This window comes from Mercurialis annua, linkage group LG3 (assembly GCF_937616625.2).
Source record: "Mercurialis annua linkage group LG3, ddMerAnnu1.2, whole genome shotgun sequence".
NCBI classification, from domain to species: domain Eukaryota; kingdom Viridiplantae; phylum Streptophyta; class Magnoliopsida; order Malpighiales; family Euphorbiaceae; genus Mercurialis; species Mercurialis annua.
This window is the reverse complement of record NC_065572.1, coordinates 56,172,114-56,196,691: the sequence shown is the minus strand read 5'-3', so window position 1 is coordinate 56,196,691 and position 24,578 is coordinate 56,172,114. Positions and strand designations below refer to the sequence as shown.

The window sequence follows — 24,578 nt, the reverse complement described above, 5'->3', positions numbered from 1 at the left end:
CGTGATAAATTTATATGGGTGAAAATGTGATTTGCTATGTGTTTGCCTTAAATGTGATTTTTGGCAATTTTACGTGTTAAAAGTGAATTTTGTGATTTTTCATTAAAAACCGTAAAAATAATTATTTTTAATATTTTTAAAGGCCCAAAAATATTTTAAAACAGCCCATATGTTATGATTTAATGTTTTTGAATATTTGAGAAAGTTGAATTTATTTTGCCCCTAGAGTTCGAATTATTTACAAGAATGCCATAATGGCGAACTTGTAAATAATTGAACAACCAAATAATATCTAGATATTTTCTCTACATAAACTTGGTGCCCAAGTTTCTTAATCATCTTCCCCATTTGAGTGTGGGTGCCGAACCATTCAAGCTCAAAACACAAAACTTTACTCTTTTATTTTCTCTCAAAATTTTCTTAACAAAAGTTGTCGGGAATATTGCGTAGAACGTTAATCTATCTTTGCATGTTCGTTTGAGGTATAATTTTAAGCTCAAATCTTAGTTTTTATTTCCTGATGTTGATGAGTCCTAGAAACATGCTTAGGATGGTTTATATGTGATGTTTGATGGTTGATTAGTTGGTTTTAGTTGCTAGTTTGATGGGTTTCGGTTTTAAAATAATTTTTACGTGAAATTAAATTATTTATTTTAATTTTCTGGGCTGATCTAAATGATGAAGTTAAAATATTCATTAAAGTGTGATTTTTGTGGATTAAAAATGTTAATTAATTCGGGTGTTAATTTAATTAGTTGGGTTTCGGTTTTTAATAGTTTAAAACTCAAAAAAATGCTTAAATGTGGGTAAATCTAATGATTTTAAATTTCTGGAAATGAGTTTGTTTAAGGTTGATCTAAGTGCTTGAATGATGATAAATAAATATTTAATGGTGAATTTTTAGTGATTTAGTAACCGGGTTTAAATTTTAATAATTGTCTATTCGGTTAAAATTGTTAAAAAAGGGTAAAACTGTCATTTAAATTTCTGGGCAGAAACTATTCATGAAAAAATTTCTGGAAATACATATTATAATTATTTATGGAATTTAAATGATTTTTGTGTAGTGTTTTGACGGATTAATAATCGGTTTTGATTATTAATTGATATTTCGGTTTTAATGGTTAAAATAATGAAAAATATTATTTTAAAATTTTGGGCTGCTGTTTTTACAAGATAAAAATTAAAAATGTATTTGAAAATGATTTTGGTGAATTTCGGTATAAAAATGGCTTAAAATGGATTTTTAAGCATTTTTAGCGTTTTTGAGTTTTTCGGCCAAAACTACCGGAATACGGTGACCGGAGTTTGAGTGAAGGGGATAGAGCATGTTGGCTCAGTCCTAAACTCCTTTGGCAGCAGTTAGTGCCGAAATGTTTTTGGCAGAAAATAAGGGGGGGCCGAGCCCCGGGTCAAAAATATTTTACGGAAAAATATTTTTGGTTATTTTTGAAATGTGGTATATTTGTTGAGATTTTCTAAAAATGTATTTTTAGAAAATTATGTGAATTGATGTGTGATAGAATTATATGGAATTATAATTCTATGTTTATTTATTGAAAATAAATAAACTATGTGGTGTATCGTATAAAAATACGATGACACGGAATTAGATAGTCGGAATCAAAATTTGGTTTGTGATTATGTGGTTTATATGGTTGAGTCGGTCTAGAGTATATCCTAGAATTTAGAGTTATTACATTTATTAATGTTTTAATCTCTAAATTAGATCCAGCGAGTTTTGTCGCGGAAACCGGCGAGCAAAGGTTTTGATATTCGACGGGTGATATTTTTTAATATTTGGAATAAGCGAGTACTGTGAGTGTGTTTACAACTTATACTGCTAAATATTAGTATTAAAAATATTGCGAACTGCTTTACATGATTTGCAAATGCTTTATTTTATTTTGAATTTAAATCGCATGAACTATTATACATAGTTTTGAAACCGATTTAGATTCATTGAAACATGCTTACTATTGGGCGGCAATAGTGCTGTGTGATCACCGGTATTGCATTTAGAATGGGTTGCATGTGAATGTGCTGTGTGAATCCTGGCGACGGCCTGGAAAGTCAGGCGACGGCCTAGACTCTGTGTGAACAGATCTTCAGAGGCAACGGAATATAGACGACCAAAGGCAGTCAGCAAACTGCCGAGATCTGAGAGGTTGAACCTTTTATTAAAAAAGTGAAATTGGCGACAGTATTTATGTACTGCCGAAATCCGTTGTATTGTAAGAAGAGTCTGGGACTTTCAAATACGTAAAATAAGAATAATCGGATTTGACTGGCTAAAAGTACAAAAAGAGAAAATAAATACGGCCAAAGAAAAATAAAAGGTTAACCCGAATATGATGAAATGATGTGGAATATTTATGTTTCCTGTGTTGAAAGCATATAGGAACATGAATCATGGTTTAGGGTTTCATATGAATCGGTAATCTGGAATGCATTGCTTTCATATTAATGTTTATTAGTACATGTTGTACGCATTCACCAGTTTTAATAACTGACCCCGTTGAATTTAATATTTTTACAGGCGAGTAGTTTGACGTGTGGATTTCCAATTTCTTGTTCCGGAAATCCCTGACTTGAACAAAGTGAGAATGACTTTCCTTTATGTGTCTAGAGTTGCAGTAGCTAGAATAATGAACGGTGATACCTTAGTAGTCGTTGGACTTATTTATGCTTTATATTTTATTATAACGCTTAAACTCTGATAATATGTAATATGTGAATGCTGTGCGAAAGTCCGAGCGACTGCACGAGTATAAAATGCGGCGAGCGCATCTGCATAATGAAATGCAGTTAAGTCCATAGAGAAATGGCCTGCATAGTGAAATGCAGTAATTACCATAGTAAGATGGTATGCATGTTGAGATGCATTATAAACCATAGAGAAATGGTTTTGAAACTATAATGCAATAATTAAAGAGAAAATTATGTGCATGTTTTAAATGGTAATTTTTATAAGAACGTTTTAAACTGCGATTTTAAAATGTTCGAAAATGATTTGAATTCCGCGAAAAAAATTTAAGTGAATTTTAATTTATTTTTAAGGTTTGCTACGGGTTTCGGAGCAACCACTCCCATTCCCTAGCGCCGGTCTCGACGCCGAGAATCGGGTCGTGACAATGCATTTCAGGACAAATTGGATAAAATTGAAAGATTTGGATTTTTGTGAAATTTTCATTAAAGATTTGGTCTTTTTTGATCATTTGGCCTAAATAGTGTGTTATAAATATAATTTTTTATTTAAAATATATGTTAAAATATATATTATCGGAAAAAAAGGTCAATTTGATGTTTGAGGGTGTAATTGAAATAAAAAAAAATATGAATTTTGATGTTTGAGGGTGCAATTGAAAACGAATATGTGAATTTTTAGATAAAATAGGCATTTTACAATATCAGAGTGCAAACATAGAGGGGTTAAAAGGTGAAGATTTTTTATACTATTAATTTTTAAAAAATAATACCTCCTCTTCACATTGGGAACTGTCAAACTTTCATTTCAAATTAATCTATTATTCTGGGTAAAACTTTCATTTCAAATTATTCTATAATTCTATATAACTAAATTAAATATTTTTTATATGTAATTAAGTAGCTAGCCTAGGATTATGTAGCACATGGCCCTTACCATGTGATGAATTATATAATTTACTTTATCTCAAAAAAAAACTATATAATTTACTTTACTTCCACTTAGAACAACTTATAATCTTTTTGCCTTTATTTCTGGAATAATTATACAACGCAACGGTTGCGCCACGTCATTCGTGCAACAAACCAATAAGGCGTTAGCCATGTGCAAATGTTTAATGATAAAAAAATAAGTAATAAATAAAGATTCCCTATCGCAAATGATTATTGGCTTGTTGTAAAAATGACGTGGCACATCCGTTGTGTGGGATAAACACTCTTATTTCTGGGATCATTTGGAGATCCCAAGCCTTTTCTTTTTTTCTTTTTCTGAGCCCAATTAATATTGTTAAATTTTAATGAAGAGAAATATGAGCTAAAAGAATTTATTGAGGAGGGCGTAAATGTTTCTTTCAACATGTATTTCACCCTGAGATTGAACTAAAAGGAAAAAATGGCTCTCCATAAAAAATTATAAAAAACAAAGTCTAGTGAGAAAAAGCCTAGAGAGAGAAAGCCTCCTCATCTTCTACGATCTGAAGCCTTGTAAACTGGTATCTCCGCTATCCTACCGGTTAGATAGATTAGTGAAAATTACTCATTATCTTTTCGTAAACCCCCCAGCCAATTAAACTCAGCCGACCCGCATTTATTGCTAATTTTAGAGTTCAGTAAACCTTAAACCTAAAAAAACCCAAAATCCCTTTTGTCTGTTCAATTAGATTTCCTGATCCAACATACGCATGACCTCGCTTTTATAGAAATCGCTTATAGCCAGGCTATTAATTTCCTCTCCTCCTATCCTAAATCACTATTCACAATCATTACCAGCAATCCCTAATTTTAGGACCTATTCAGAAGCGCCGTCGCCTGGGGAAGAAAAACCTCAATTGCTTGTTTAACTGGAGTTGGCTTTGATTATCTCGAAGTTGTAGAGTATCGAGTAACCGTTCCTATCCAGAAGTTGAAGCGATCAAAATGCAGCCATATAAATTAGAAACCCACATTAACAGCTCCATCAGACATATCACCACACCTCAACCTCAAATAATTCACCATTTCAAACTTAAACTCTTAATAATTCTCCTCCTACTAATGGCTGGCCCCAAAAAGAACCACATCCAAGCCCCACGAAAGAAAAAACCATCCACAAGGAGATGCCCATTCCTGAACACCATTGCAGAAGAGACAACCATTGAATCAATCATCGACCAAAACTTCATAAGCAACAACCAGTTTGGCCCACTGACCATTCGAGAACCATCAAAGACTCCAACTTTAAAGAAGGGCATAGAAAATAATTAAGGCAAGGGGAAAGGGAAGATGCATCCAGAAGAGATCTACAATCAAACCCTAGAGACCATTTAACCTCTTGTATGAACCATACAAGAGCTCTCTGGGATGGAAACAACCAGTACGGGGGCCTTAATCTCAATACTCATGGGGCCTCATCATCCCATCAACTCCAGAACGAAACAAACAGAACTCACATGAGCCCAGTCTCAGAGATGATCACCCGCACTGATCAACTCAAGATCAATGAACCAAAACTCATCATCTTTGAGAAGAAGGAGAAACCAGAGGATATTAAGAAGTGGATGATGGCAGGCAAAGTTATTTCCTAAAAGATTTTCAGCCTGAACACTATCACTTCAAACATTGAAGACAACTGGAGGCTGAAAGGGGAGTTCGCCTTGGCCAGAGTGGACTTGAATACATCCTCTATGAGTGTAGACAACCAAAAAGACTACGACCGCATTCTGGAAGAGAGACCCTGGCTTATCCACAACTAGTTAGTGAACATTCAGGAGTGGCCAGGAGACGTGGCAATGACTAGTGTGAATTTCTCACTTCACCATTCTGGATGCAGATCAAAGGACACTTTTAAAATCAGGTTAATAATGAGAATGGAATCCTCATAGGCAGCCTGTTCAGCAGATTCCTGGAGATGGATACAGACCCATTTGCCCCCCTATGGCGACAACAATTCCTCCGTATTCGACTAGAAGATCATGTGTATGAACCTTTTTTAGCTGGCTTCTTCAATACAACCAAGGAAGGGAAGAGCGAGTGGATCAAGTTCAGGTATGAAAACCTTCCGGATATTTGTTTTTTTAATGGTATAATTGGCCATAACAGGAACTTCTGTGAGAAAAAACAAGCAGAAGAAGAAAACGGTATAGTGTTTATGAGCAAGTATAAGTATGGGCTGTTCATGCGAGGCTCCCACCTTCCAAGAATTAGAGACATGCCTATAGTGAAAGCGCAGAAGCTGGCAACTGAGATTACAGACAAAGAAAACACTGCAGAGGCCACCCAAAGAGTGATTCCAGATATGAATGTCAACTAATCAGAATTCCATCATCAGATTGCACACAATCACCAACAGAACTTCGGTTTTGCAGACTCCTTCATCAACACACAGTACACACAACCTCTGCCAGAATTCCATTTTCATCAAGATCAATTGGTCACCAATTTCTTCCAGGAGAGCTTTGCAGAATTGAGAAATCCTAAAACTCACAACAATGACACCACCCCAAGCCTCCAGAAGGTGGAGCCCAAATCCTCCTTTACTCCCATGATAATGGCTAAGAAGAAAGGGTACCTGAACTCTCTTGCAAGCCGATTTCCAGTGGGAATCCTAAACCAGCTAAGTCCCAACATTCAAAGGAAATATGCTGGATTGAACAGAAATAACAATCATTTGCTGCAAAGTCAAGTAGAAATACTGGTGGATTTTTATTATGGTGCAGCCACCGGTGATATCCCTCAGATTGTTTCTGATAAAGATATGGAGGAGATACGAGGTTTTTGGCTGAGATCAATCCTAAGGAATATGTACTACCTAATATTGTGAAGGACTTTCAAGCTGAAAAAGAGATCATGTGCACCAGCCGGATAGCCAAAGCAGTGAAGGCCAGAAAATGGAAGAAGATCCAGAGAAACACCCCACCCAACAACAACCACCTAGAAGAAGGAATGGTGCCTCTCTCCAAGACCAAACCTAAGAGGAAACTGGCTAATACCTCTATTGCTAGGCAGTTTGATAACAGCCTCTAGCGTGCTGCAGAAATGGGGATGAGGAACACCAGAAGGTTGGAGGGAGAATTTACTAGCAATATGACCAACATTGTGAATCAAGAAAGCTACCATGAGAGGGACCAGAAGGAGAAGAACACAGGGATAGGTGTAGAGGCCCACCTTGAAAAGCCTCAGGGGAAGAAATGAAAATTATTAGCTGGAACTGTCAAGGCTTGGGGAGTGCCTTGACAGCACACAACTTAAAAAAGTTATGTAGTAGCTTATCCCCTGATATTGTCTTCCTCATGGAGAAAAAAAATAATTATATGAAAATAAAAAAGATAGTTAAGTACTGTGGTTATCCCTGTGGATCCTGTTGGTATAGCTGGTGGATTGTGTGTGTTTTGGAAAGAGAACTTAGATTTCACAATACAGCAAGCAGGAAATTTCCATATTACATGCTCCTTTAACTTAGTCAACGGTCCCAGCTCTGGCATAATCTTTTGCCACCTTCACTCAAACATAGGCATCAGGAGGGAACAGTTTGAGCACATACTGAACCAGAAAACATCACTTAAGGGCTCCTACAAATCCATTGGGGACTTTAGTGATCACCTGCAGCCAAATGAAAAAGAGGGAGGTAATCCATTTGACCATAACAAGCACACAGATTTTGCACAGTTCATCCATCAAATGCAGTTCATAGACATGGAATTCCTAGGGCCCATGTTCACTTGGTGCAACAGAAGAAATTACCTGAACACATCATTATAAGACTGGATAAAAGTCTTGCCAATCAGAAGTGGTTAGATTCTTTTCCTTCGGCAGTTACTGAACACTTGGAAGCATCACGCTCAGATCATAGACCGATCATTATCAGCACTGACCCAGCCAGAATTAGAAAACATAGAAAGTTTTTCTTTGACAAGCGTTGGGGTAAGTACCAAGCAGTCACAAACATTATAGAGGAGGAATGGGCTCGAATAGACAAAGGCAGTAAGATGTTCCAGGTTCACTGCAAGCTCAAAACTATAAGACAAAGACTATTCAAGTGGAAAAATGGAAAGTCCTTAAATTCTAGATCAAAAATCTTGAGCATCCAGAACCAATTGGAGAATGCAAGGAAAGGGGTAGACTCAGAGACCAACTGAAATATGGTTAGAGAGTTAGAAAAGGACTTGACAGAAGCTAATATGGAAGAAGAAGCTTATTGGGCTCAGAAAGCTAGGCAAAACTGGCTCAAATGGGGAGACAAGAATACCAAATTCTTCCACACAAATAAAAAACTGGAATAAGAGGAATAACATTAGAGGAATCTTGTCAAACACCATGCAATGGGAAACAGATCAAGAAACAATATCCCAAGTCATTTGCAGTTACTTCAAAGACCTGTTCAAAACCACCCAACCGGGAACATTCAGGAATTCTTAGGAGGCTTCAGGCCTAAGGTCACCCCGCAAATGAATGCCTCCCTGGTTAGTCCTATCAGAGCTGAGGAAATAAGGGAAGCTATTTTTTCCATAAACCCCTCTAAAGCCCCAGGATCAGACGGATTTACAGCATTCCTTTTTTAGAGGTACTGGGCGATCCTGAATGAGGTTATAACCTTGTCTATTTAGGAATTCTTTAGAGGTGGGAGGATACTGAGAAGCCTAAACTACACCCTTATTGCCCTGATTCCTAAAACATTCCAACCTCAAGAAGTGAAAAGACTTCAGACTAATCAGTCTCTGCACAGTATACTATAAAATCATATCCAAGGTCATTACAACAAGACTGCAGAGAATCCTTCCCCAAATTATGGGACAATCACAAAATGCATTTATCAAGGACAGGTCTATAGCAGACAATATCCTGGTGGCACATGAAGTCATTCACCATATTAAGAAGAGAGCAAAAGGTCACAAGAAGTTCTTAGCTCTCAAGCTGGATATCAGCAAAGCATATGATAGAGTTGAATGGGATTATTTAAGGCAGATTCTTCAGGCTTGGGGCTTTCATCCTACCTTCATCAAGTAGATTATGGAATGTGTTACGACAGTCACTTATTCACTGTCAATAAATGGTCAGAGCTGTGACTTCTTTGCTCCAAAAAGAGGCCTTAGGCAGGGGGATCCCCTATCCCCCCCCTTTGTTTTTCCTCTATGGAGAAGGATTGGCGCACAACATTCAACAAGCAATAAACAACAAAGCTATCTCAGGCATAAAAATCTCAAGAAATGGACCAGTCATCAACCATTTATTCTTTGCAGATGATTCCATCATCTTCACAGAAGCAGCACATAGTTCGGTGATGAGACTCAAAAGGCTGCTGCAAGCTTACGATGAGAAGAGTGTCCAACTCATAAACTTTACCAAGTCAGCAGTGTTATTCAGCAGAAATACAGAGCAAAGTCAAAGGCAATACCTTTCAACATTGCTTCAAGTCCAGAATATTAATAGTGAAAGTACTTACATGGGGCTTCCCCCATTCATTTTGAGATCCAAGAAGGAATCCTTTGAGGCCATCATCAAGAAAATCCAACAAGCGCTGGCAAGCTAGAAAGAGAAGTTCCTGTCCCTGGCTGGCAAGGAAGTCCTTTTGAAGGCTATAGTGTCTGCAATCCCCATATATTCCATGATGTTCTTTAAACTTCCCTTGTTACTTAGCAAAAGAATCAACAGCCTCATGGCTCGGTTTTGGTGGGGAAGAGACATTTCTCAAAAGGGTATCAACTGGATCGCTTGGAATCGAATGACAAAGAGTAAATGGGAAGGGGGTCTAGATTTCAAGGACTTCACTTTCTTTAACCAGGCTTTACTGGCGAAACAGGGATGGAGAATTCTAAATAACAAAGATTCGCTGCTTTCTCAAGTCCTTAAAGGTAGATACTTTTGCAACAAATCAATCTGGGAAGCAAAGAAAACTTCTTCCTCCTCTTGGGGCTGGCAGAGTCTCCTCTATGGTCTCATTTTGCTGAAGAAAGGGATAAGATGGCAGATTAGCTCGGGTAGGGAGACTAAGACAATGGAGGATCCATGGATCCCAAGGGGCTATCCGTTGACACCACACCTTCAAGAAGGAATTGAAAAGTCACATGTGCCTCCGTTGGTCCAAGGACTCATGATCCACTAGGAAAGGAGATGGAATGAGAACCTGGTTAACCACCTATTCACTTCTGAAGATGCAATGGCTATTATGTTAATCCATATCCCCTTGTTCCCTGGATGAGATAGGCAAATCTGGCATCACAACAAGTCAGGGACTTATACAGTCAAGTCTGGTTATTTCGTGGCTCAGAATCAGGAAGAGGACAGCACAGAAGTGGTTAGAATCATTCTATATAGACCTCAATGGAAGGAGCTATGGGACATGCAAGTGCCAAACAAGATCAAAATCTTTATTTGGCTGACCATTTTGGATGGCCTGCCAACATCATAAAATTTAAACCGCAGAATTCAAAGCAGCTTGGTTTGTGCCCATTGTGGCGCCCCTGAATCCAGTATCCATCTCCTTTTCCTTTGTGACTTCGCTAAAAAAGTCTGGCTGCTATCCGCTCTTCCTTTTCTCCCTAATATGGATGGGAACATTCAATTCCATCAAGTATGGAATCTTCTCGGCAAGGACCTCAGCTCCAGAGACAATACAGGGGAATTGATGATTATTTCCTGCCACATTCATTGGGCAATCTGGAAAGCCAGGAACTCATGTATCTTCAATGAAGTAGGCTGGACTATAGAACACACAGTGGCATTTAGCATCAAAAGCAGAAACGAATTCGCTGCTACTCAAGCTAGCCTAAGAGCTATAGACCCCCCCCCCCCCCATCAATTAGTTCCCCTCAAAACAATGTTCTCCCTCCCATGGATACAGAAGACCATCCAGATAACTTGATAACATTGAAGTATGATGTAAGTACAAATTGAAACTACAAGTTTGGTTCAGTAGCTGCAATAGCTTTCGACTCTCAAGGCCTGATCATAGCAAGTTTTTCAGCAATTTTTGAAGGTATTTGAGATCCGGGCATTCTGGAGTTCTTGGCCTTTAGGAAAGTAATGAACTGGTCTATCAATAAGGAATGGAGAAGGGTTTGTTTTCTCGGCGACGCCAATCTAGTTTCTTAATCAGTTAACTCGGACTCATGTCCCTCGACAGTTAATTGGAAACTTGTCAAGATATTTGGCATTTAAAGCCGTTTCTTGACTGTTATAGTTTTAGTTACATTAGCAGAACAGACAATAATGCAGCCCATAACTTGGCCCAATCAGCCAAAGCAGGTTTCTTGTGCTTAGTGAGGGGCCAAGGGGCCTACATGTATGGCCTTTTATTTATGTATCTATATCACTCCATTATCTGAGTAAAAAAAAGAACTAAAAGGTATAATGTGTATATATAGAGCTTGAAATAACTATAAATTTTATAATTATATTTATCCTTTTATGTTTTTAAATTTTTATTTAATTTATTTAAATAAATTATATTAATAGAATAATTTATAAATGACATAGTTTATATAGATTAGATTATTAGTGATAGTTATAATTTAAGTTAAATTAATTTTAAAATTAATACTGATTGAATAATAATTTTAAAACAAGAAATTTAAAAAGAGTAAATTTAAAATCTATGAATTTAAAGAAATTTAAAATTTGATTTAAAAAATAATTTTAGAATAAATATTTTTTAATAGGAAAAATTAAATAATTTTATAAACATTAAATTTAATAACAATATAAAAGAATGACACCAAAACGAATTTATGTACTTGATTACATTGGCCCAAGATATTGGGCTATGTGCTGAGTTTGGGCTAACAATGTCATGAGGCCTATAATTCATATTTATTTATATGCATTACTATTTTTATTTTTGTATTTATTCAAAATAAGAGGTTTTTTTTATCAATAACGGAATTCAATTAATCAAATTCAAAGCAGTTATATTTGTGAGATGCTCCGGATAATGAAAAATCACTCCCGATGGCCTGACATGGAACATGCATATTGCGCTAATACATGCGTTGCCTGGTTTACAGATCGCCTCACGAACAAAAAAGAAATAATATCAAACTGCTTTGCTAACATCGAACAATCTTCCACAAGCATCTCTGAATCCACTAAGGTTGGATTCGTAATCTCTAGAACTACGTCCATCGCATCCGACTCAACAATAATATTTGGACGACCCTTTAGCACGCTTCTCTGATACTCATAACTTCAGCTATTCGAGCCGAAAAATAGCCATAAACCTTGGATTGTCGAGTCTGAACTAAGTTCCCCTTCCAATCCCTTACAACAGTACAGATGTCAATCTGATGTCTTCCTGCAAAAATTGCAGCGCCACTATTCACCTTCAACCATCCCTCCAGGAGGAGGAACCAAGTTAACATCTACTTTCCCTTCCGCAGCCATTCTCAGCTCCCTCATCAGTCTATGCGCAGCTTGCTAAGAAGAAATCTCAAAACCCACCTCTGCAACAATTGCTTCAGCTAACCCATTTTTTTATTCCACACCGTACGGTTCCTATTTAATCAAATTTGCTAACAAGAAACAGCAGCCAAACCTCTATCTTCCTTCTTCAAAACGTCCAACCACCACAAGACCCGATCTTTAAAGCTCAATTCAATCCTAGCAAGCTTTTCCAGCCTCAGAAGCTTCCAACTGTCAATCGCCAAGGGATAAACACAAAACAAATGGGATAACGATTCCAACGAAGAATTATAAACTGAGCACAAGGAATTAATGAAGACCCTCCGACTAGCTAGAGCATCAACTCTAGGAAGATATCCGGAGAAAGCCCTTCAGAGTTCTAACGTGAAGAGGTATCTCACCATAACAAACCCCACAACTTATCTAGGGCCTCGTCAATCTCTCCATATATCGTTTTATAAAAACTCTTGACACAGAATTTACCTTTAGCATCTATTATCCACGAACACTTATCCTCCACATCGCGATTGCTAACCAAAACACTCACAATTTTTTCAACGTCAGCTTGAACAAAAACATTTCAAAATAAACCAACATCCCACTCATTACCATTAACATCAAGTAACTGCCTAACCTTAGCATTAAGCAGATTTGGAGGCTGCTCAGTTTGGATATAAGCAGACTCCAAATTATTCAGCCAAGGCGAAAGCCAAATATTTATTTTCTTTCCATTGCTAATGCGAACTCTAGCTCCTTTCTTCATCCCTTCTTGAGCCTCAAATATACTTCTCCAAACATAGCTAGGGTTAGACCCCAACTTAGCATCTAATAACGACAAATGCGAAAAATATTTAGCTTTAAAAACTTTCCCCATCAAGTTATCCTCCATACTAACAAGACACCACACTTGTCTCGCCAGCATGGCTATATTACATTCTCGAACTTTCATAAAACCCATTCCTCCAAACTTCTTGGGAACGCAAAGCTTTTCCCATCTCGCCCAATTAATGTCCTTCTTCCTTAATTGGTCTCTTTTATCGTCTTTCTTTTATCGATTTCTTTTATTTTATATTTTTGGTGATGTTTTTATAGTGTTTTTATGTTATTTATAGTGTTCTTATGGTATATATTTATGAATTTATAAATACACCAGCACTTGGTGTATTTATGATAAAAACATTCTAAAAAACACATAAATCAATTTGTTGTGTACAAAATTAATAGCATCAAAATGAATATATTTGATTAAAATATTCCAAAAATCAACACAACAGAATAAAGAGTTTAATTTCATTATCATAAGGTGACAATTACAAATAAATTTCTACCATAATCAATCACACTCAATCACAAATTACTCAATCGAACTCATCTTATTGATTTTTTCCAAAGCCGGTTGTAGAATATTATAAAATATTAAAGGATCACCAGAGTTACAACAAACAACAAAAGCTAACCCCCTATTATCACTCACTGCATCACCAACCACCGCAATCTACTCATCCGCCGATGCCTCCAGTCCCGTCGTTATCAGCCCCATAGCTGCCGACCTGCCGAGCCCAAGCCCTATCATCGACATCGGTTTTTTTGTGCTCATATACATTATGAATTAAAAAATAAAAATTTAAGAGGAAGAGAGATTTGAGATTTGAGAGAAAGAGAGGAAGAGAGAGGCGGCGATTGTTTGTTTGTATGCATAAAGTTCTAATGGAAGAAAATATCATTTTGAAATTACTTTTCAAAATGAAATATCGAATGTACATGTCATTTATTTGTGTAATTATTTTTTAAAAGTAGGATAGTTTTGTAAATCTTCCTAAGGAAAAGGGGGTAAATTTTAAAAAAGCCTATTAGGAAATTCATATCTAATTTATGTGAGAAATTTAGGAAAAATACTCCAATTTTTAAAATATTTGTAAAACCTACCTCACTTGCAAAAAGTTAAACAAAATACTCTCGGTTTTTTTAGCTTTATCTTTTTACTCTATAATTTATTTTAATTATGTTTTTACTTTTCTAATTTAAAACTAATACGCTGTATCTATTTTTCTTTACTCTTTACTTTCTCTTTCACTATTTGCTCGTTTCTCTGAATTATGCAAATCGTCGTCGGCGGTGGCAGTAGAGCGGGAAGCGGTGGATAAGTAATGATTTGATTAGATCAGCAGTAGAAGAGAGCTTAGAAGAAGAGTAGAGTAATATGCGATCCTCAACGGCGGCGGCGATCCTCTGCGGCAGAGGCGATCCTTGGCGGCAGAGGCGATCCTCGGCGGAGGCGGCAATCCTCGACGGCGGAAGGCGATCTTCAGTGGTGGAGATGTAGTGAAGCCGCAAATTAGGGTAGATGAGAAGAGTCGTTGTTGATGCTCGCTTTAAGACTTTTGTTGTGGCTCTGCCATTATATCCTCTAATATCTGTGTGTTTCATTATTTTGATAGGTAATTCAATTTATTTAGGGTTTTATTATTTCAATTAATTGGTTGGACTTTGATTATTCTAAATGCAGCTACTGAATGAGTAAAAGGAAAATAAATGGAGGTAGGTATTAACATTAAAAAAAATACAAATCATATCTACATAAAAAAAATGAAGAATTAATTTCTCAAGTTGTATCTGATGTCATTTACTACGAAAACAAGTGAATTCTTTTATTTTCTTGGTTATGATAAAATTATGATAAGATAATGATAAGATAATGATAAGATTACGATAATATAATGATAAAATTATTATAAAGTGAGTCAAATAAATTCTCATAATAAAACTTTGGTAATATTATGATAAAATCATATTATTATCATAACACTGCATGAAAAAAAAAGATTTTTTACAAAGTAAAAAATTGATTATCATGTTGTTATTACTGTATTATCATCTCGTTATCATAATATAGTCATATGATACCGAGATGATAATGTATTATTGTACTTAAATGATAATGTTATGATAACTATATGATGAAGGATGATAAGATTATGATAACGTACGTACAAAAAATTATAGAAGAATTTCATGATAATATAATGATAATGCTATGTAGTTTCTGATTATCATGTCGTTATCATAACATTGCAGTATGATAACTAGATGATAATGAAGTATGATAATTGTATGATAACGTACGTGAAAATATAATTACAAAAAAATTCATGATACCAGTGATAACCAGATGATAATTCAATAACAAAATTATGATAATAGTATGATAATATGATACCTATATGGAAAAACATTATATAAAAATTATGATAACGAGATGATAATGTGAAGAAAATAGTATGATAAGGTTCTTATTGATAATAAAATGATAATATGACATGAAAAACAAATTATAGAAAAATTATGATAACGAAATGATAATAATCTGCTACATACATAAAAATAAAATGTCAATGTAATATGATACGCTGATAATTACATGCAAAGGTGAAGTTGTGATAATTATATAATAATGTGATACTATGCTTTTTTATCTAGTTCATATAATTTTTGAATATACTATTATATAATAAAATATTTAAATAGTAGTATATATTTTTAAATTAAAAAATATTTGATAATACTAAAATAAATGAAAAAAAGTTTAATTTATTGGTAATGTGTGATCTGCACTTTTGTTAATTTAATTAATGATGAAAAAAGAAAAAAGAAAAAAAAATTAAAGAATAAAAATGGAATAAACAAAAGAAATGAACAAAGGGTTGATAAAAAAACAAAAGAAATGTTACCTGCACAAAAAAATATGGCATGTGCAATTTATCGGGGAAAGAGAAAGAAATAGAGAGAAAAAGAGAAAGGAGAGAGATAGAGAGAGGGAAGTAACACATGTTATATTATCAGAGTAAAACCACAAATATTAAGATATTGAGAGTATAATTTTAAAAGAGCAAAAATTATGATGTATTTTTGTTAACTTTTCCTTATTGAGGTATAAAATCCTATTATTTTTATATTTTAGGTAAATTCCTAAATCTCTCAATTTATGTTGCATGTGAAATATGAAACAATCTTACTTGCAAATGTAACTAAGCAGAAGAGAATTCCAGAGTACCAGACAATAACACTAGTATTCCCAAAAGTCAAAAGTGCCACACGTAGCCCAAGTGGTCCATGTGTTTTCCTGTGATTCTGGGTTTGTTTTTCTTTTTGCACACCATATGTTTGTTTATTTGTCTCAACGAATCTTACCATTTATATTTTACATTGACCTTACTGTATTTGCTTTTGATTTAGTTCCCTCTTTGATTTCTTAGTTGAATAATAGTGTTTGCCAAGTATACAAATTGCTAGAATTCAGTTCAATTTTGATTACTTTTTAGTCAGTTTACATGTTTGGAATGCTCATAGTTTTTCAGAACAATTCTGTTTTTTCAGCTTTAATTGTTAAAAGAAGGCATTGAAATTGGATTCTTGCATAGTTTACTGTTGAAAGTCTGAACTATCCAACATTTAGAGATCAAAATTCGTGATCTTTTCACTTAAAGATTGAAAATTGGCTGCTTTTAGAACAATATCTTTTGTTCTTCAACATTAGATTCAAAAGTTGATTCATAAGAAACGAATACGAGCTTGTGCTGCTGCTTGATGCCTCGTTTAAATCATCTCGCCATTATGTATTAATCAGTACAACAATTGGTAGTTGAATATGTAAATCGATTAATATACTTTTCGTGCATTTCTAACTTAGACATTTTAAAAGCATGATGATATATCTCTTTTTGTTACAATGGAACAGTGAGGAGTGATGCACACTGCAATTCACCGGGACAGTAGCTTTTCACCCTTGTCATGGTTTCTGCTGTCCGGAAGATTGTCCTACTTTCATATCATGGCAGCAGAATTTTAAGTGAGGGATGTTTTAGGAGGCTTCAAGTCTTAGATATATTCTGCGTTCGCCATCAGTTTCTAGATTTTCGACCTTTTTCTGATAGCGCTCAGCCTCAAAGGCTGTGTTGGGAAGGTTCTTCTCATGATGTTCTTTTGAGAAAGCTTGAAGTTTCCTTAAAAGATCACGTAATAGATGAAGCGTGGGTGACTTTTAATGACTTTAAAACTTTGTATGGCTTTCCTAAAACTAATCTTGTGAGCAGGTTGCTCACTTTATTGTCCTACTCTTCCGATCGTCAGTGGCTGCAGAAAGCATGTAATTTAGTCTCTCAGATTTTGAAAGAGAAATCAGCTTTACTTTCAAATGAAATCTTGACAAAGCTTTCACTCTCCTTTGCAAGAGGACATATGCCTTTTCCTGCCTCAACGATGTTAAGAGCGATGCTAGAGAGAGAGAATGTGCCCACTGTAACTTTGTTGAGGTTAATTATTTTGCATATGGTGAAGACAGAGACCGGAACGTGCCTTGCCTCCAATTTTCTGATTCAGATTTGTGAGTGTTTTCTGCATAAGACTACAAACAGAAATAATTGTGTAAAGGTGATAAAACCTGATACTTTGACGTTCAACCTCGTTTTGGATGCTTGTGTCAGGTTTAAATCGTGTCTGAAAGGTCAAGAGTTAGTGGAATGGATGTCACGAACAGGCACCATTGCTGATGCACACTCGATTCTCAGTATTGCCCAGCTCTATGAATTAAATAACCTGAAGGATGAGATTAAAAAATTTAAAGATCATATTGATCAAGTATCTGCTCCTTTTGTTTGCCACTACCAGCAATTCTATGAAGTCTTGTTGAACATGTATTTTAAGTTTGATGACCTTGATGCTGCTGCCGAGCTTGTCTTAGATATGAATAGATTGAGGGGGTATGTTCCTAATGAAAAGCCTAAGAATTACCTGCAAAAGCCTAGCATTGTTTCAATTGGATCTCAGAATCTGAGGGCTGGGTTGAAGATCCAAATTTTGCCCGAGTCGCTACAGAAGGATATTATTATCAAAGTAGAACATAAAAAAGAACTTATAGACTTTAAGAATGGGAAGCTTCTCCTCAGTAATAGAGCTCTAGCAAAGTTCATCAGTGGTTACAAGAGGCAGGGGAGAATTTCTGAGCTTACAAAGGTTTTACTAAGCATGCAAAATGACTTCCAGACAATAGGAGGATCCAGTTTATGTTCGGATGTGATTGATGCTTGCGTTCATTTAGATTGGCCGGAAACTGCTCATGACATTTTGGATGACATGGAAGCAGCTCGCTCATCATGCGGCTTGACTACATATATGATACTCTTAACAGCTTACTATAGTAGACAGATGCCAAACGAGGCAGAAGCCTTACTAAGACAAATTAGGAAGACCGGTTTACTTACAACTTGCTCCAGTGAGATGGTTGCGCCCACCGGTCTTTTAGAAAAAGCAGATAAGTCTTTACTCAGTAAATCAGATCTAGCTGACTTCATAGTTCAAGAAACGAGAGAGGAGAAGGCCACTCATCCTAGAGTTTATGAGTTAAATTCTTCTATTTACTACTTTGGCAAGGCCAAAATGATGGGGGATGCTATGAAGATATACAAAAGAATGCAAGCGATGAAAATCCAACCCACAGTGCAGACTTTTGCGTATCTGGTGTATGGTTATTCTTCTTTGGAAAGTTATCGAGATATTACATTCTTATGGGGGGACATCAAAAGGCACATGAAGACCACAAATTTTTTGGTGAGCAGAGACCTATATGAATCCTTGTTACTGAATTTTCTCCGAGGTGGTTACTTTGAGAGGGTAATGGAGGTTGCTGGTCACATGAAAGAACGTAAAATGTGCACTGACAAGGGGATGTATAAAAGTGAGTTCTTGAAGCTTCATAAAAATCTATACAAGGTTTTAAAAGCATCGGAAGCAAGAAATGAGGTTCAAAAGAAGAGGGTTGAGTTTGTTCAGACATTTAGGAAATGGGTTGGAATTGACTGAAGATCTGTCACTACATGGCTCATCTGAAAAGCAAGTTTCTTGGTTCTTGGCTCTGAAGATCTAAATTCAACATTTTTTTGTGGGAGCTAAAATTAAGAATGGCAAGAAGCAATTATAGTCTAGAGCAAATGGAATAAGCTGAAATTGTATGCAATATTCTTTTGCTGGTATTTGTCTCTGCATCAGTTCTGCTACTTGGTTTTGCCCCCTCAGTGATGGTGAGTCCTGCTGCAAACTCAGTTATTACTAATTAGAATCACACCCCCTGCACACACACTAAACGAAATTACAGCATAAGGGGAAACTAATATATATTGTTGAGTATATTGTATTGAAGTCATCAAGAAATGTTGCTGCTGTTCAGTATATAGACTAGAACGAGTGGACCAACATATATTGTAGACTTATGTTCATTGTATTATCACAATCTTTTGTCATGCATATAAATTCCAAAGCATTTTTCTATGGTTTACCTTATTACCAACCTCATCTTTCCCTCATCCATAATTGAAATTGCTGATTATGCTATTACAATTGCAGAAAAAGGGAATAGGAAGGATTGCCATAAGCTGTACGCCAGAAGTATCACTTAGCTTAGATTTTGCATGTTAGTGTGTGAAACTGACTCTCCGCTCAAATATAACCATCTGCAACAAGTTTTTCGTTGAATTCTTTGAATCCCCCCCCCCTCCTTTTTTTTTATCTTGATGAGGAGATTAGACTAGAAACTTTTTGAAATGAAATTTGAGTATTGTTTTATTTGTTGTATTTAAAATAATAAGAATCATTCGTCTCTTCTGTGTGCCTGTTACAGTCCAAGTGATTTGGAACTGCAAAATGTTGACCTCTGGTTTATTTATTCCGGGAGCTAGGTTTATTCTTTATTTTTTTTTCTTTGACAGCGATATAGAAAGACTTGGTTTTCTATGATGAAGATGAGTCTCAGTAGATTCCTTATTTATACTTTTATCATCTTAGTTGAGGAAACCACCTCAAAGCTGGTTTAAGTCACTCTTATTCTTCTTGATCATATTCTTGGAATGCCGTTTCTCTAGTGAACTAAAACCTTAGATTCATATTTCTACTCGGGATTTTAATTCTACCATGTTCTTTTAACCGGTCATGTTACAATAATGTGATTTATGACAAAACATAATCTTCTAGGTTGATTACATGTTAGAGTGTATTCTGATATGTTGGGAGACAACTTTGGATACTTAAACTCGTGTTCTGAGCACCAAAGAGAATTGCAGTTTATTACAAGAGTCTTGTGTTGCAATCTGTTATTATTGAAACTCTTCGAGTGTAATGTCTCCATGGAAGAATCTTTGTCTTCCATCTAGCTCCTATTCCGACATATGTTATTTTCAATGGACATGCATGGTTAAACTGTACTTTCTTGTAGGTCAGGTATACCAGCTGCTTCGGACAGCAATAATAATGGGAGTAGGCAGCATTGGACATCTGTATTGTGTAAAGTGGAAGGCTCTTATGTAGGAGCAGCTCGACTATTTTGATATTATGAACAGTGTTGGTGCTCTTCTGTCTGGTTAAAAATGATAAAAAGATTGCAGAAACTAGGTGAAAGTTGTTGACAGACCTAAATCAGACACTCTGCTTGAGATTGTGGACAATGAGAAAAGCCTGAAGTTATAGTACAAGTCCCAATTTCCAGAACAGAGTAAGGGAAGTTTGAAAAATCAGAAGTCGGAGCAGAATATTAGATGCAACGAGGTTTTTCTAGCCGCCAAAGATTATGAAAATTACAAAAGTTTAATCTCTACAATCAAACGGCGACTTATATATAAAAAAAGGGACATGATTGAATGGCACTTCTTAGCTTCTTCATGTTCTTATTCCAGTGAATGTTAACTATGTGCTATATGATCCTTGTTGTGAAGTGGATTCTAGAGGTTCATAGGCAGAAACAGAACTCCTGCTGCTGATTTGAATTTGGCATAATTGGTACAGAAAGATCTTTGCTTTTCTTTTGTTACAAGTTAAAAAAGACTGTAAATATGCCAATTCTAGTGCTGAGTTGAAGTTGAGATGATACAAACTACTTTATTGTGACTAAAAAGGGAAAAAGAAAACATGGTGCTCATGGGTTTGATCTCTATGTGCACAAACTGGATTCCTTTTTCTAGCTAAAAATATCAAAGTGATAGTATCTAAAATTTGAAGTGATTGATATATGTGAGCAAAACACTTAATCCTTCCGTTCCAAAATAATTATCTATTTTTTTGAAATATTTGTCCATTTTTAGTAGATTACAACTTTTATTGCATCGCTCTTATTTAAAGTCTATTGGAGAGTGAAATACTATTTAATAAGAGTATAATAGAAAAATAAAAAAAATAAAACATTAGTTATTATTTTTTATAATTTTGTGAAAATAATAAAATGGATTTTTTAGGACTAGAGTGTCTAATAATGTTTCTTGATAAGATTGTGATGGCATTTCTGATTTGTCTTGAATGCATTGACAACTATAGTAATACCATAAACCAAGTGGCCCCATCCATCCATTGGTAAAGCATAATTTTATATTGCAAAGCAAAATCTTGGTTAAATCAAATTAATGGAATAAAAACAATATTTTAATTTATATGGTTAATGTTTTACAAATTTGGGTTTGGTTAATCATAAATATTAATTGTTTATATAGTCGGTTTAGTTTTGTAGTATTTCAAGATATTTGTTATTCGGTTACTTTGGTTCAGTTAAATATATGAATTTTGATTAATTCTGTTAAAAATATACGATAATCTGGTAATATTTGGTTTAATATTGATATTTGATTTTAAACATTATGACTATACGCTTTTCATGTAAATCCAATTTTATTTAAATTGAAAAAATTATCTATGAATAGAATCCGTAGTCGATCATAACTCTAATAAGAGTAGTTGACAATTGAATCAAATTTTTCTATATTTATATATTTTTAATAGTGCGAAAAAAGATCCGAATGTTGGTATTATATTTCTAATTCCACCACGAAGTTGTGCTGCTTAAAGTGAAGACCATAAGCCAATTTTGTGATTATAATTTGAAGTAGGAGGAGGACCCATATCAACACCCAATATATATTTTTGGCAGACATAATCTTTTTTTTTTTTTTTGATAATTAGGGAGGGGGAAGCGTTTGTGGGAGGAATCGAACCCACGACCTAGCAGTTTGCTGCCTAGCGCTTATACCATTTGAGCTAGAGCTCATCTTACCAGAAATTAAAAATTCTACCTTTATGTCTTCTTCTGATTCTGACTTTGAATATTATATATAGTTTGATCAACAGCTGTGTTTATTTGCTAATGTTCCATATTTATGATTGCTTCCATCTCCCAGCAGCTGTATATATTTCTATGTAAGGATGAGTATACCACCGAGTTATACCTCAAATAGTATAAACGTTGGATAACTAACTGTAAAAGTTGTGGATTCAATTCCTCTTAAAAGTACTTCCCCTTCCTAATTAATAAGAAAAAGGTGAGTATTCGGTCGGTTCGGTTTAAACCGAACTAAAATCTTCAAAATCGACAAACCAAACTCCTCCAATTTTAAAATAGAAATTGACTGATAATATTTTTTAGCCGAAATCAAACCCACCATAAAAAATTTAAAACCAAACCGAGCTAGAGATTTTTTTTTAAAAAAAGTTCAATTGGTTCGGTTAAAATCCAAAAAAATCAAAAAAAAAAAAACTTTAGATATTAAATTGTTCGTCGGTTCGGCTAATCAATTTTCAAATTGCAAAACAAAAACTAAACTATAAATCAAACTAATTTCTAATTTAACCAAACCAAATTGATCAAAAGTCATTAATGAAGTTGGCTCTGAATTTTGCTATATATATATATATATATATATATATATATATATATATATATATATATATATATATATATATTATCACATTATTTCATTTTTCAGAAATAGAAATCAATTATTGGTATTATTTATAGGGTTAATTCCATAGAAATCATGATCTTTACACGAAATTTTATTTTAATTACGACCTTTCAAAGATGTTATATAAAATCATAACCGTTCATTTTTTTTCAAATCTATCACATTACATATAGATCAGTTTAAACTAGCTGCGTTGAGACAATCAAGACTTCAAAAGTACATTGGGAGAGCCTAGTCACACGGGTTAGGTCTCATTAGATTTATGGTGAAAATAAAATTACTAATTTCGTTACAATATCTTTCTTAATTTTGTCACCTCACAAAATGGTTAAATATTTATATTGAAAATTGACTACTTAATCTTATAGAAGTGTCACATTTAATAATAAAAAAATTTGAATAAAAATTATGACATGTAATGATGCAAAGTGGAATCTAATTAGAAAAAAATAATGACATGAAATAAAAAAAATGTATAATCCACTTATAAAGTAATGATGAAATGTTGAAATGAATTAAAAGGCAAAAATGTGTCGAGACAATAAAGCAGCAAACATATCTCATCCACCAGCTTTCTTATGAAAAGGAATTGCCAAAGTGTAGTCAACATGAAGCCATTGTGGCAATTAATATAGATATATTGTAGTTTGTATCACTCAGAAACTGAATATTAATTAAACTTCTCCATATCTAATTTCTTTTGTTTTTATAATATATATAATATTATTCATATATGCAACCGTTTAATATTTAAAATTAAAATTTATTTTTGGAATGGAAATTAATCTAAATTGTGAAATCACTCTATTATCCAAAATCACATGAATACTTAATAAAAAAAATCAAATAACGATAGATCGAATTATTTTGTCTTATACATTTTAGAATTTTTAAAAGCCACAGAGCAAAAAAAATTAGTAACAACCAACATAAAATAATTATCATCGCAAATCACCGCGGGTGCACCATAGATGTAGTACTACTCGTGGTGTTTTCACAATGTTCACCATAATTGGGATTGTTGGGGGATGTAATATAATTTTTTATTTTATTTTTGACAATCATGTTAACGATTTTTAACAGTGTTAAGAAAAATGAAACATAATAAGCTTTTTTGTTATTAAAATTATTAAAAGTTAAAACTTAAAGTTTCTACCCGTATTAGCAATGATTGTTCGATTCGCTTTTGGTGTGATGTTTAGTATGTATCGAATTCTTTCTCTGATTCATTTCCTGCTTTATTTAGTCAGTGTTTGCTTCCTGTGACGAGAGTAGGGGATATCTTTTTCACGACCCAATTTCATGGATCGTGACCGGCGCTAGAATATGGCTATGGTCGTACCAAAATCCGTAGCAAGTCTCGCGGAAAACAATCAAACATATAAACCTGCAGAAAACACTGCTCGGGGCAACCGAGACTCCAACCTAAGTATAGCAGTTTATATCACAGTTCTAATATAAACAACTTAAATATCTGAAATGCTCAACTGAACCGAGTCTCAACAGCATGCCTTATATATAACGAGATAAATACAAAGTATACATGCTAAAGGTGATAATAAAACAATCAGACCAATCCGACAATCCAAAGTACGATAATCAAAATGATAAACTAGTTCTACTGCGGTCTAAGAGATAAAACAGTTGACTAGCTTTATTGACATAAAAACCTTAGAGGAAAATAAAGAAACGGAGATGACCAACGCTCGCAAATCGTAAGTCTGGAAAAAT

At 34.6% G+C, this 24,578-nt stretch overlaps 3 protein-coding genes and 1 long non-coding RNA gene across 7 annotated transcripts; 3 read left to right on the top strand and 1 right to left on the bottom strand.

Annotated features, from left to right (window-relative positions):
• Positions 1 to 357: 357 nt before the first annotated feature.
• On the top strand, positions 358 to 2,873 carry LOC126671534 (uncharacterized). Its single transcript, XR_008790410.1, has 2 exons — positions 358 to 482; positions 1,730 to 2,873. It is a non-coding gene; the product is annotated as an uncharacterized LOC126671534 (long non-coding RNA).
• Positions 2,874 to 8,731: 5,858 nt separating this feature from the next.
• Positions 8,732 to 9,784, top strand: LOC126672691 (uncharacterized). Its single transcript, XM_050366645.1, has 2 exons — positions 8,732 to 9,202; positions 9,257 to 9,784. The coding sequence occupies exons 1-2, from the start codon at positions 8,732 to 8,734 to the stop codon at positions 9,782 to 9,784; spliced, it is 999 nt and encodes a 332-aa protein (XP_050222602.1).
• A 2,404-nt stretch (positions 9,785 to 12,188) lies between these two features.
• Positions 12,189 to 13,036, bottom strand: LOC126672690 (uncharacterized). The gene is made up of 3 exons (XM_050366643.1): positions 12,688 to 13,036; positions 12,480 to 12,642; positions 12,189 to 12,309 (listed from the first exon to the last, which is right to left on the bottom strand). Exons 1-3 carry the CDS (start codon positions 13,034 to 13,036, stop codon positions 12,189 to 12,191), a joined length of 633 nt encoding a protein of 210 aa, XP_050222600.1.
• A 3,009-nt stretch (positions 13,037 to 16,045) lies between these two features.
• On the top strand, positions 16,046 to 20,958 carry LOC126674947 (pentatricopeptide repeat-containing protein At4g17616). 4 transcript variants are annotated; one of them, XR_007639655.2, is made up of 3 exons: positions 16,046 to 16,210; positions 16,814 to 19,151; positions 20,344 to 20,958. XR_007639655.2 is itself a non-coding variant. In XM_050369499.2 (2 exons), the coding sequence occupies exon 2, from the start codon at positions 16,867 to 16,869 to the stop codon at positions 18,931 to 18,933; it is 2,067 nt and encodes a 688-aa protein (XP_050225456.1). In that variant the 5' UTR covers positions 16,046 to 16,210; positions 16,814 to 16,866; the 3' UTR covers positions 18,934 to 19,410. The 4 variants fall into 4 exon arrangements, 1 of the variants encoding a protein (XP_050225456.1); XR_007639654.2 differs by having other exon boundaries at positions 20,339 to 20,958; XR_007639656.2 differs by lacking the exon at positions 20,344 to 20,958 and adding an exon at positions 19,474 to 19,834.
• The last annotated feature ends 3,620 nt before the right edge of the window (positions 20,959 to 24,578 follow it).

Bases quoted from the DNA above. Each gene is read 5' to 3' on its own strand.
- LOC126674947 (XM_050369499.2), top strand. From the start codon at position 16,867: ATGGTTTCTGCTGTCCGGAAGATTGTCCTACTTTCATATCATGGCAGC.
- LOC126672690 (XM_050366643.1), bottom strand. From the start codon at position 13,036: ATGGGTTTTATGAAAGTTCGAGAATGTAATATAGCCATGCTGGCGAGA. The intron at 12,643-12,687 runs GTAATGAGTGGG...TTTTTGTTCAAG, and splicing joins GCAGTTACTTGATGTTAATG to CTGACGTTGAAAAAATTGTG. The intron at 12,310-12,479 runs GTGAGATACCTC...GGCGATTGACAG, and splicing joins AAGTTGTGGGGTTTGTTATG to TTGGAAGCTTCTGAGGCTGG.
- LOC126672691 (XM_050366645.1), top strand. From the start codon at position 8,732: ATGGTCAGAGCTGTGACTTCTTTGCTCCAAAAAGAGGCCTTAGGCAGG. The intron at 9,203-9,256 runs GCAAGCTAGAAA...GTCCTTTTGAAG, and splicing joins AGAAAATCCAACAAGCGCTG to GCTATAGTGTCTGCAATCCC.